At 53.3% G+C, this 13,140-nt stretch overlaps 1 protein-coding gene across 1 annotated transcript in view; it reads left to right on the top strand.

Moving 5' to 3' along the window:
- WNT7A (Wnt family member 7A) overlaps nt 1–13,140 on the top strand; it is a 62,469-nt gene that overhangs the window by 23,057 nt on the left and 26,272 nt on the right. Inside the window, exon 3 of the mRNA XM_081078630.1 lies at nt 673–944. Within this exon, the coding sequence (XP_080934756.1) occupies nt 673–944 (272 nt within the window). The remainder of the gene's footprint in view (nt 1–672; nt 945–13,140) is intronic.

Here is a 13,140-nt window from a genome sequence, read left to right as displayed (position 1 = left end):
CTTCCTTTTCCCAGAGTAGAATTCGTATAATTGCTCCTTAGGTCAGGATTCAGGCTTTAAAGAAACACTAGTTCTGTTTTGAAATACCTACACTTCCCCGATAACGAGAACACTTTAAAAACAATTCTTATAGGGCAAAGTCTTACAGTTCTCTGTCGTCACCATGAGAGAAGTACTACTGCAAAGTTCCCATTTTATAGCTGAGCGCACTGAGGCACAGGGAGGGGGTGTCCCTGGCTAATATTCGTGGCACAGACACCCAGGCCTCTGGCTCCAGAGCCTGTGCACACTGTAGGTGTCCAGGAAACGCTGCAGTGTGGCTTGTTCCACAAGCTGTGAGCCCTGCACACATGTACAGTTTACACCGCTCTGCTGAGTGTGGTGGGCAGGGGTAGTAATCGACAGAGGGGTCTCTGCCGGAGGCTGGGCAACCTGGTGCCCAGTCAGCCGCCTAAGCGTATGTTGTGACTGGAGGCTAGTGGGTGTGTGCATGATAGGGATACTCAGGCATTGTCACAAGCCCAAGACGGAGATTTCCTGGAGGGAAGGAATGAGTGCTCAGTGGGTCTTTGTGGAGCTGTGACAGCGAGCTCAGCTTCCCTTCCTATCTGCCCGGCCTTCTCCCAGGATGCCCTGGACCTGACCCCCGTCCTTCCTCTCTTTTCCTTGCAGGGAGCCGGGAGGCTGCCTTCACTTACGCCATCATTGCGGCCGGGGTGGCCCATGCCATCACAGCTGCCTGTACCCAGGGCAACCTGAGTGACTGTGGCTGCGACAAGCAGAAGCAAGGCCAGTACCACCGGGACGAGGGCTGGAAGTGGGGCGGCTGCTCTGCGGACATCCGCTACGGCATTGGCTTCGCCAAGGTCTTTGTGGATGCCCGGGAGATCAAGCAGAATGCCCGGACACTCATGAACTTACACAACAACGAAGCCGGCCGCAAGGTAGGCAGCGGGGCGGGCGGGGCTGCAGCTGCCACAGAGGTACAGTGTGCAGCTTGCTCCAGGGGCTGCTCTGGGGCCTGGTGATGGGCCACGGCACTAGCCTCCGCTCAGTCTCTGACTCTGTCGGCAGTTTGCTTCTCCTCAGGATCTGTGTGTGGCACGAAGCTTGTCAGCAACTAGAGAGCGCGAATAACTGAATCCGTGTTAAAACAAATTAGATGTGACTCATCAACATGGGAAGAGCGACGCATGGGAACTTCTCCCCGTGGGCCCACAAAACCATCTGTACAAAACTCTGATTGTGGCCAGGGGTTGAGATGAGTTCAGTAGGAGTCGTCACGCTGGGGCAGGGCCACTAACATGTCATGGTCATCTCAACCCAAATCTAGAGCTCAAAATAAAGGAGGTGACCATCCCCTCTTTATTGCCTCCTCAGATCCTCCTGGATTCTGGGCTCAGCTTAGAAGAGAGTAGGGATGTTCCAGGATGTTCCTAGTGGAGATGGCTGGGATCGAAAGGGGCCCCATCCCGGGAGAAGCTGGCTGTCCCAAGGCAACGGAACAGATGGTGTGCAGGTCCAGAGTACAGAGGAAGGCCTTGGGGTTGAGGGGCGGAGTGGACATGTCACACCCAGAGAGACAGGCCCTGGTGAGGACATGCCTCGGCCCGGAGGCAGGGAGTGTTCCCGAGAAAGGAGTGAGTTCTTTATCCCAGGAAGTATTTGGCAGAGGCAGCCTGACCAGGCATCTCAGGGTACCCAACTCAGTGCTGCCTGGCTCAAGCAGTGCCTGGGCTGTGGCCTGGGGTTGGGAGTGGGCTCTAAAGTGCCTTTGAAAGCTGAGGTACTCACAACCCACCCTGGAGCCCCAGGTCCAGGACATGCTGGGAGAGGACAAGCTTTGATGTGGGGTTGGAGGTCCACAGAGAATTGTGAGCCAGGGCAGAGGGAGCAGGAGGGCTTGGTGCTGCCTGCGTGGGGGACAGGCCACTGCAGTGACAGGACTTGTGCTGACACCCCTGGGGGCCACAGACAGGGGTGCCCAGTGGGATCTAGGTGACCAAGGAATCTTGCTCCCCGCATCTACGGGGACTCCAGCTCGGCTGCAGCCCATTGTGACTGCAGGAATGCCAACCCTCCGTGGCCAGGCCCCCTTTGGACTCAGATTTTTATGTATAATCACTGCATTTTTAAGTGTTGGCATTTAAACTGATAATCACTAGTAACTCTTAAAAATATAAAAAAGGTGAAAAAGGTTTAAACACACAAACCTACTGGTTAAGTGTGGGCTGAGCGGCCCCATTCAGGTGACGATGTACAGATCTGTTCTGCTAGAGCACGTGCGTGGGCCAGGCAGTCCTCCAGCGCTGGATGCAGGAACTTCCTTAATTCTCAAGGCGTCCCTATAAACAGTGGCGGCATCATGCCCATTTTACAGGTGAAGAAACTGAAGCACAGAGTGGTTAAGGAATGTGCTGAGGGCCCCACAGTTAATAAGCAATGCCAGAGTTTGAAGCCAGCGTATCTGAATCTCCAGTTGACATTCTTTGCACACCACCTGCTTGGTGGCAGGGTGGTCAGAGGTTTGCCTATGGGCTGGCAGTGGACTGCCTGGGTTCAGATCCCAGCTGGGTCACTCGTTCCATCCCAGGAAGGAAGCAGAGCTGTCAGGAGTGTCCTCTGGGCTGAGGTGAGGAGGGAAGGACGCAAGGCAAGAGAGCACTGAGCACAGGGCCTGGCACACAGTTAGGTCTCAGCACAGGGTGGGTGTGTACAAGTTGTGCAAACGTGTCAGGCAGAAGGGAGTCTGTCTGGGAAGTGGTGTTGGGGGGCAGCCTGCACCCCCGGCAGGTGAATGGGAGGGGACAAGCTGGCACCCCCGCCAGCCCTCAATCCACCTCCCTCCCTCTCCCACTCCAGCCTCTGGCCACATCTGTGTGTCAGAGCCTCCCAGGTGGCCATGGGGAGCCGACTGGCAGAAGCGCCCACCTGGCCTGTCCCAGGCTGGTGTCCAGGGGTAAACGGCGAGGCCCTGCCTGGCCCTACCTGGTCAGTCCTGTGGCTGGGACCTCTTGCCTGGGGCCAGCACATCCCTCTGGGTTTCTCAGCTGTTCATTCCTCCTGGTTTCTGTGCTCAGATGACTCCTTAGGACACAGGTCCTAGATCACAGCCTCCCTTCTAGCCTTGAAGCTCTCACTCCCTGGGGGCAGACGAAGGAAAACAACTGCCTTCCCTTTTCCAACCACAGTTTCCTCACCTGTGGCTTCCTGGTTGGGCCACTGGGAAAACTAAAGAAGAGAATTCCTAGTGTGGAGTAAGAACGGTTCAGTGCATATCAAACGGGAGAGGGTTTGATAACCCATCCAGCGCCAGCCAGCGTGAGGGCGGTGGTTGCTGTTCAGGGCAGCTTTTGGGTGTTGCAGACCGTAGAAGCTGTCAGATGGCATATGACCAATCTCAGCAGGCTTCCTGGAGGAGGTGGACCCCAAAAGATGAGTGGGGTTTGGCTAAGTAGGGAAGAGAGGGGAAGGCAACCCAGCTCTGGTGTGGGGAGATCGTGGGGACTTGGGGCAAGTTCAGGGGAGCAGACTGGCTGGTCTGTGGATCCCTGATGGGATAACAGCAGTAACAGCAGCCAGGGAGCCTGCACTGTCACCTGCCAGGCCGAGTGAGGGCCTTGCTTTCTCCCCCCAGACCTTTCTGTGGCTGCTGTTCAGGTTTCAGCTCAGAAGTTCCTTCCTCAAACAAGCTTCCCTTTCACTTCTTTTGTAGCCTTTTCTTGGACGTCACCTTGCTCCTGGGCTTTCTCCCCACCCCCAGACCATAAACTTGAGGGGGGCAGAGATCCCATGTATCTCACTCGCAGCTGCACCCCCCCCAGGCTGGCATACAGAGTTGATCTATATCAGAGTGACTGGCTGAGTGCCTTCGGTTGTTGGGGAGCCACTGATGGTTCTGGAACAGGGAAGGGGCAGAAGTCACAGACACTTACCCTGGGGAGGCATAGTGAGGCCATGGGCGGGACCAGGGAGGGGTCTGGACTGGAGCCGTCTGGGCCCTTGCAGCTCAGGGAAACCAGCCAAAGGGCTCTCCCTCCACCGATCGGCCTCCACTCTGGTTTGTGAAGACCGTTGTAGATGGAATAGCATTCCAACCTGGCGCTATGTGTTTTCCAGAGCTAAGATGTGGAATTTGGGACTCCCCAATGTATACAGGGAAAGGCCTGGCCAACCACCTTTGTGGTGTGAGGGTGCAAACAGAGGTCCAGTGAAGGTCTCAACTGGCCCTTGGGCACCCAGGGCAGTGGCTACAGTGCTCAACCAGAGGTCAGCAGGAAGCTGGTCTCCCATCCTAGCCCGGGCGTGGCCAGACCCCCACTCTCTGCCACAGGGCACCCGCAGAGCCCAGATACATATCCAAGTGGTCAGGAATAAGGACAACCACCTGGGCTGGGGTAAACAAGGCTTAGTGTATATCAGCTCTGAGTTCCCCACTTGGGGCCTCAGTTTCCCCATCTGTCAAGTGGAACTATCATACTTGATTTGTTCTGGAAGCCCAGGTGCTGGTCAGGGCCAGGTGAGGGCACACACGAAAGATGCCCCAGGATCTTGCCATGTGTCATTTATTCTCCACCCCAGAATCTCCCCCTAGGTAGGCTTCTGTGGGCCCCACACACGCACAGCAGAGGTGGGGAACCAACAGGAGAGAAAGGGCCAGCCGGCAGCCGCTCCTGGCTGAGTGTCTTGGAAAGGATCACAGATGTGTTTATCACTGGCTCCCTCACTCCTGCTGTGAGGAGACAAGACTCAACCTGACCGCGGGCTCTGGGGCTTGTTGGCAGCTGGTGTGCAGAAAGGAGGAGGCAGGGGAAGTCAGGGAGGGTGTGTGTCCCAAGGGCCAGAGGTGGTAGCAGGCGCAGTGAGGGGGATCCAGGGCAACCCACTGACTCATCTGGCAGAACAAACACCGTGGAAGCATCCTGCCCTCACAGGTCTCCAGTCTGGGTCCAAGCCCCAGGCAGAGCCAGGTGCAGGCCTGTGGATGTGGGCCACAGGGCTGAGGCGGTGGGGGCGCCACTGGCTGGGCTGGCCTTCCCCTCATCATCTCACGCAATGCTGTGGTCTGCAGGCTCAAATCAGAATGACCAGGTGAGAAGACAGAAATTGCAGTCTTTCCCTATTGGAATGTTAGGGCCATAATTCAGGCTTGGATTGTAGAATATTAGGTTCACATCCTTATGCATGGCTTTGGAATCATAGAATCTTTGGTGGGGACGGAGAGAGAGGCATCAGAAGTGTTGGGCTGGATCTTCAGATGGTAGGATCTTTGCGTCTCTGAGTAATTTCTTTCCAGTCTTCTGGGCAGTGAGGAGATGAACTGACCATGATTCTTGCCCTCAAGATACTCAGTCTAGTGAAAGAGTCAGATAAGAGGAACAAAAATTACAATTCCGGGCTCACACCATGGGGCAAATGCCACACAGAAGGCTCAGAAAGGAGCCCAGAGGACGGCGTGGTTTCCTCTCAGAGAAGTCTAGAGGCCTCTTGGGGAAAAAGAAGGGATCATTAGCGGGGCTTTGAAGGATGAGTAGGAGTCCTCCAGGTGGACAAGGCAGGTGGGAAGAAGGAGGGCAGTTCAGACAGAAGTAACAGAATATATAAAAGCATGAAGTCGGGCTGTGGGTGGCGCGGGCTCTGTGTGTCTGGGGACAGAGGGGTAATGGACCATAAGGCTGCAGAGTGGGTCAGGCCAAATGCAGGATTTTGAATGCTGGGCCAAGGAGCGGGACTTTGCCCCTATGTGAAGTTTCCTGAGGACACTCTGGCTGGGCAGTGCAGTGGCCAGGTGTCTGTCCTCTCCGGGACAGTGTGGAGAACTGAGTGAAGGGGCATAGGGAGGAAGCTGCTGTCCAAACCCAGCGCGGGCCTTAGGGTGGATGGGAAAACAGCTGTTTGGGAAGCAGAATAGACAAGACCTGCCTTGGGTTGCATTGGGGATGGATGGGTGGGCACCACCCCTCACTGGGGTCAGGAACTGGGGCAGGAGGAAACATATCTGGGCAGAGATGATTGGGGTACCTTTGGATGATGGGGTGGGAGATCCTGCAGTCAGCAAGTGGGAATGCCCCGGGCGCCCTAGAGAGAGGTCTTGGTTAAAGCCACTTCCTGGCCGCCACCAGCAGGAGGCGGTAACAGAAGCCCTGGTGTTTGGTAGGATTGTCCAGCCGTTGGATTCAAGTGGGAAAGCCAAAGAGCTTCCGGGAAGGGAGTACCGGGGCAGGAGGGCTATGAAAGCAGACCAGTCATGGAGGTGGGAGGAGAGTCAGGAGTGGGCCCTTCAGGTGCGTTCCTGAGCATGTCAGGCGCCCCATCGGGTGCAGAGAAGCCCAGACTGTGCCCTGAGCTTCTGCTACGTCCTAGTTCTGGAACCGCAGCCAAGAACTAGCCTTTTGGAGCCTCCGTGATGATATTACCTGGCCCGCACTGTGAAGGCCTTTCTGTATGCTGGGAGTAAAGGGTGCAGGGAGCTCTGGGGGCCTCAGGGGAGGGAGGGGCCCTCAGCCATCCCTTCCTGGGGATGGGGGCCCAGCCGGGACAGGGCTGGCCCCCGCTGGAATGTGCTGCTTGCTCCCAGGGAGGTGAGCTCAGGAGGATGGAATTCCACCTGAGTGAGAAGTCACCTCCTAGGCCCTGCCCAGCCTCTTCTCACAGAGGGTGCCGGTCTTGTCCCTTCCTGCCCTGCCCCGTCTGGTCTGGGTGCTCCTGGGAGCTGGATTACCACCCTGCCCTGGCTACAGGCAGGCCTGTGAGTCAGGGGCCATCAGGGACCCGGCTAGGCCGCTGGGGTGGGGCCCAGATAAGGCTTGCTCAGCTATGCTTCTCTTCACTGTCCTGAGGGCCACTTGCATATTTCACCAGATAGAGTGGTCAGTGGTGGTACGTCGAGAGCCTGGGAGCCAGGCCCTGCCAGGCCTGAAGCTGGCTGACCAGGCCGGGCTGTGAAGAGGCCTCCTCAGGCCATCGTGCCCTCCATTCCTGCCCCAGATCCAGAAGCCGATGTGTGTTCTCCCCTTCCCAGATGGAAAGGCCTTTAGCCAGAACTTGAGGGACTTGGGCCAGAGGCATCCTTGGGCAAATCTCGTCCATTAGGACATTGGTTTTTTCCATGGTGGGAGAAGCTAATGCCCACCATGGAAGGGTGGTCTCAGAAGGGTCTTCCAGGTCTGACATGTGTGGGTGGAAGATGCAGGGTACTTAGGACCAATGGACTCCAGCCTTGTCTGCACCCACACACTCCTGGGGTCCACCAAGCTTGTTCCTGTCTCAGGGCCTTTGCACATGCTATTTCTGCTGTCAGGAATGCTCTTCCCTCAAATCTTTGCATAGCAAACTCCTTCTATTCTTTCATGTTTCTGCTTAGATGTCCCCTTCCCAGGGAGGCGCTCCCTGACTCCACTCCCCGATGTCCACGTTACCTCTCTCTGTCTACTACCCTGCATTATTTTCTATGTGACGCTTATCACCGTGTGAAGTTATCTTATTTACACAGCTCTTTGTGTGCTCATGGCCTGTCTTTTCCCACTACAATGTCAGCACCATGAGGGCAGGAACGACTGAGTTAACAGGGGCTTCCCTCTGTGCCTAGAACAGTGCCTGGCCTATTTGTTGAGTGAATGGATGAAATGACAAATGTGTGCTCTGACCTCGGGGAATTTCTCAGGAGTACAGTTGCCAGATTTAATAAAACAAAACAGTAGTTCTAGTTAAATTCGTATTTGAGATAAAACAAATAGTTTTTAGTATAAATATATTCCAACTGTTGTGTAGGACATACGTATACTAAAAAATTATTTGTTGCTTATCTCAAATTCAAATTTTACTGGGTTTCTTGTATTTTAAAATAAAACTTCTTATGTTGAGATATTGTCACTTGACATGTAGTTATGAGAATATGGAAATATGCTGTGTGCCCTTTGCCCAGTTTCCCCAACAGCTCGTAACACTCGAGTGCAGTGTCACTGTCAGGATACCACACTCAGGACACAGAGCGTTTCCGCCGCGAAGGCCTCTGCGTTATTCTGCGGAGCCACGTCGACTGCTCTCCCTCCCTCACCCCTCTCTTAATCCCTGGCAGCCACTGATCTGTTGTCCATTTCTATTATTTTATCATTTCAAAAATGTCATATAAATGGAACCACACAGTCTGTAACCTGTGGGGATTGGCTTTTTTCACTCAGCACACTTCCCTGGAGATTCATGCCTGTTGCCATGGGTGTCACTCGTTCCCTCCTTCTTACTACTGGGTGGTCCTCCATGTATGGATGGACCACAGTTTGGTTAGCCATTCACCTATTGAAGGACACCTGGGTTGTGTCCAGGTTTTTGGCTATCGCAAATAAAGCTGCTTATGAACATTTGTGTACAGGTTTTGATGGGAACATAAAGTTGCCGGTATTATTCTCTGGGATAAATGCCCCAAAGTACAAATTCTGGATCATATAGTAGTTTTATATTTGGCTTTGTAAGAACGTGTTGAACTATCTTCCAGAGTGGCTGTGCCATTTTACATTTCCACTAGCAATGTAGGAATGATCCAGTTTCTCTTCATCCTCACCAGCATTTGGTGTTGTCACTGGTTTTCATTTTTGCCCTTCTGATAGGTGTGTGTGGTATCTCGCTGTGGTTTTAAGTAGCATTTCCCTAAGGGCTAATGATGTTGAACACTTCTCCACATGCTTCTTTGCCATCTGTGTACCTCTTCAGTGCAATATCTATTAATGTCCTATGCCCATTTTCTAATTAGACTCTTTATGTTCTGACTGTTGAGTTTTGAGATTTATTTATATGTTCTAGATGGTAGTCTTGTCATACATAGAGTTTGCAAATATTTCTTCCCCCAGTCTATCACTTCTCTTTTCATCCACCTTCACGGGGTTTTGGCAGAGCAAAAGTCTTTAACTGATAAGGTCCAGTTTATCGGCTTTTCCTTTTATGAATAGTGCTTTTGGGGTTGCCTAAAACTCTTTGCTCAGCCCTAGTTCCCAAAGATTGTCCCCCATACTTTTTACTGAAAATTTTGTAGTTTGACATTTAAATCTGTGATATGTTTTTAAGTTAATTAATTAACTAACTGTAAATCAAAAGAGGTTTATATCTTTCAAAATATTTATTTATTAAAATTTATTTTCAATTGTAGTAAAATACACACGACGTAAAATTTATCCTTCTAACATTTCTCACTGCGCACTTCTGTGGTATTAAGTTAACTCTTACTGTTCTGCAACCATCACCCCCATCCGTCTCCAGAACATTTCATCTTCCCAACTGAAACTCCGTACCCATCGAACACTAACTCCCTATTCCCCCTCCTCCAGCCCTTGGCACCCACCATTCTACCTTCTGTCTCTGTGAACTTGACTACGCCAGGGCCCTCATCTAAGTCTCATATGAGTAGAATCACGTGGTATTGGTCCTGTGTGACTGCCTTATTTCACTGAGCGTAATGTCCTCAATGTTCCGTGATCCATTTTGAGTTAACTCTTGTATAAGGTGCACGTCTGAGGCCAAGGTTTATGTTTTTGTCTTGTTGTGTGCTCAGTCTGGTGACTCTCCTCAGCCCTACAACGTCTGGAGGAGGACAGCCTCCGGACAGTGCTGAGGAGAACTGTAGAACAGTTTTAGAACCAGGAACTCTTCCTTCCTTGGGCCCATTTAATAGATGAGAGGCTGACACCAGACATGGAGGGCCCTTGGCAAGACCAAACGCACCCAGAGGGTGGAAGAGCAGGATTTGCAGCCAGGGCCCAGCTCCCAGCCCAGCCTCCTTCCTGCTCCCTGTGTCTGGCCAAGGAAGCTGGTGCCGGGCTGGGTGAGGGGCTGATGTTGGGTCTGGGAGGTCCATCAGGGACAACCCACTGGCGTGACTAGGTCACGGTAAGTGTGACCAAGGCAAAAAGCCAGGACAGAAGCTGCTGAGGAGGCAGCAGACGGGAGCTGGCCCAGGCCCAGGTGGAGAACGCCCAGAAGGCCTGAGGTTTTTCCAGTTTTCTCTGATGACACAGCAAGGGAAGGGCCCAGCCAGGTCCGGTCAGTGATGCCAGGGAGATACCAGTGGATAGTGCCTGGGAAGGGAGGGGACAAGATGAGGTATCCACGGTGGTGGGAGCAGCAGCAGGGCAGGAACAGACCTTCACATGGAGAAGAGCAACATCTGTGGACCCCAGCGTCATGGAGCCTGGTCCTCAGAATCACACTGTGCTGTGGATGGGCTCCTCAGACCACTTCTCCCCCCCCCCCCGTCCCCCCCAGGAAGCTCAGCCTGGGTTGGGGTAGCCTCAGTCACCGAACGGCAAAGGGAGCAGGAGGGACTGGAACCCAAGAATTAGAGGGATGAGGGAAGATGCGAGATTTTGCTCCAGTGAGAGAGAACTTGCTACCAGAAAGTGAGAAGTGGGAAGGCAGATATACTTTTGCTGGAAGAATAAAGACACGCTTCTGACATTAGCACTTGAAATGCACATACTAATTTAATCCCACAACAGTCCAACAAGCTTAGTATTTCCTCTTCTCTCCATTTTTGCAAATGGAAAAATGGAGAAACAGAGAGGTTAAGAAACTTGCCCAAGGCCCACACACGTGGCAGGTGCCACCTTGGATCTGAACCCAAGCGGTCTGGCTCCAGACTCAGCTCTTAACCACTGAACTGTCTCACCGGTCCCGGGGATTCCTGGACTTGAATGAGTTTATCCCCACTCCCAGTTCTGACATGCTATGATTCTAAGATGTTATCCTAAGATTCGCAGATCCACTGTTTTGGGGAACTTGGAGACTGCAGTCCTCAGCCCCACCCCCCTTAAAAAAAGCCCTGATATCTAGGAGTTTGAGGATTGTGGATTACTGTGAGCTCCTCCCACTCTGGTCACTGTGGCCCTGGGACAGTCCTTAGGCCTCTGTCATCTGCCTGGGAGAGGACACTTCTGGGCCAGGAGGGAACTCAGCTGTATGGAGAGGAGAATTCTGCATGTTGCCCCTCCCCAGCAGGAAGGGGATCTGGGCTGTTGTGGGGGGGGGAGGTTCAAGGTGACACTGGGCAAGGAATTGCCCTGACTAGGGCATGCCCAGGAGTGCCCGTGCCTGTGCAGAGACCTGCAGCACCTCCTGTTTTAAGGGAGTTTCTGGGCGTGCTCAGTGGTGAAGCAGCATGGGGAGCCACAGCCTCTTCCCCTGCAGAATCCTCCTGGGCGGTTCCCAGAACAGCCTGGGCGCCCTCAGCGGAGTGGGGACTTTGACCTGTGCTGTCCAGTACAGTGGGCACAGGCCACCTGTCGCTATTTCCATTAATGACATACATAAGATTCTGCATTCAGGTTCCCAGTTCACGGGTTGGTGGCTCCTGGCTACCGTATTAGACAGCTCCATTCCCATCGCAGGAAGGTATGTTGGACAGCGCCCGCAGGCTTAGAGCACACAACTTAGTGTGATCAGTAAGGCGACCCGGGAAGGTCTAGGCAGGGGTAGAGCCAATCATTTCACTTCCCCGTCTTCCCCCTCCCGCCGGCCCAAGGGGGACCGGCTCAAATAGTGGCCATCTGATTTCTCTTGGAAGGAATTCCCAGTGTGGCTGCTCGCCCTTCAGCCCGTAGCTCATTTGAAACCAACTTGAGGTGGGGAGGGGCCGTGTGGGGAGGCACTGGTGGGCCTCCCAAGTGAGGTGAAGCCGAGGGGGCTCGGTTACACCACGGTGAGACCAAGTCAAAAGGCGCCCACAGGGACAATTGCTGCCTTTGTCCTCAGGAGGGGGACTGGGACTCCTGGGTGTTATCAAATCTGCTGGGATGAGGGGAGGGGAAGCCAAGGGGTGGGGAGGAAGGCAGGCGAGGGGCGGGGCAGGACTGGTCCTAGAGGGAAGGAGGGAGGAATGGGACATGGCCGGTGCGGAGGAAGTGGGCGGAGGAGGCTGCTGTCACTTTCCCTAATTCTGAACACTTGTGTGTTCTTTGTGCTGGTAATCCAGGTTCTCTTCTGTTCTGAGAAAGGACTCTTTGCCTGACAAAGGGGCTTCTTTTCATTGTCACCAGGCAGTGTGCATTTAAGATGTAAATAATAGTCACTGCTCACAGTGGTGAGCACTTGCTCTGTCCCAGCACTCTGTCTACATGGGTTAATCCGTTTCACTGGCCCAACAACCTTGGGGGTCCTTGTTAACTACGTTCTGCAGATGGGCCACTGAGATCCAGGCAGTGATTGAGCAGTGTCCCAGGCTCCTGAGCAGTCCCAGCTGCAGCAGAGTAAGGGCTCATTTGATCTTGGGGCCTCCCAAAGATATTGGGAAAGGGGGACAAGCCCTGGGCCAGTGGGACATGGGCAGTATGAGACCAGCACTCAGCTGCTCTGTGTGACCCTCTCAAGACCTGACACAACATGTGCCCACCCCATTCCAAGTGCTCTCAATAAATGATCTCATAGGGAAGGCCCTATTTTTGTTACTCCCATTTTACACATGAGGAAAACTGAGGCACAGAGCAGTTAAGTAGTGTATTGAGATTGCCCAGGTAGAAAACATCTGAGCAGGATTCCCTCCCAGCCATCCTGCCTCAGGCAACCCATGCTCTATGCGGCCTCTTCTTAGCCCTCAACAGCGCAATAGCGTGTGTGCGCGCGCGTGTGTATTTGGGAGAGGCCTGGAAGGATTGGTAGTATTTTGAAACAATAATGATTCTAACAAAAATATTTGTAAAACATTTTATAATTTATAAAACCTTCCTTTAACACTTTTATGACCTAGCCTCACAACTCTACTCCAAACGAGTGGCAAGTGGCAGTATAACTGTGTCCATTTTGCAGGCACGACATCTGAAGTTTTGGCTGGGTGCTACTCAGTCTGCTGGGAGGTGGCTCTGCGGGGACTGTTCTCCTGGGCTTTGAGAGCCCTGGGTGGAGGCAGGTGAGGGAGCACCTCGGCACGTCGAGCTCTTGACTCATGAGTAGATGCTGGGCTTGTGTTTCCTGTGGGGAGATGGAAATGCCATGGCTGTGGAAAGAGCTGCAATAAGAAACCTAACTTTGCACGTTGTTTGCCATATGACCTTGATTAGTCCCCCTCCTGCAAGCCTCAGTTTCCTCCTTGGGGAAAGGGCAATGACAATTTGTGCTTCTCAGAGCTGTTGTGCAGATTGAGTGCAGTGATGCTCAGGAAGT

Source organism: Rhinolophus hipposideros (genome assembly GCF_964194185.1).
Source record: "Rhinolophus hipposideros genome assembly, chromosome: 2".
Lineage (NCBI taxonomy): Eukaryota > Metazoa > Chordata > Mammalia > Chiroptera > Rhinolophidae > Rhinolophus > Rhinolophus hipposideros.
The sequence above is the reverse complement of the archived record's forward strand: the minus strand, read 5'-3'. Positions and strand labels throughout refer to the sequence as shown.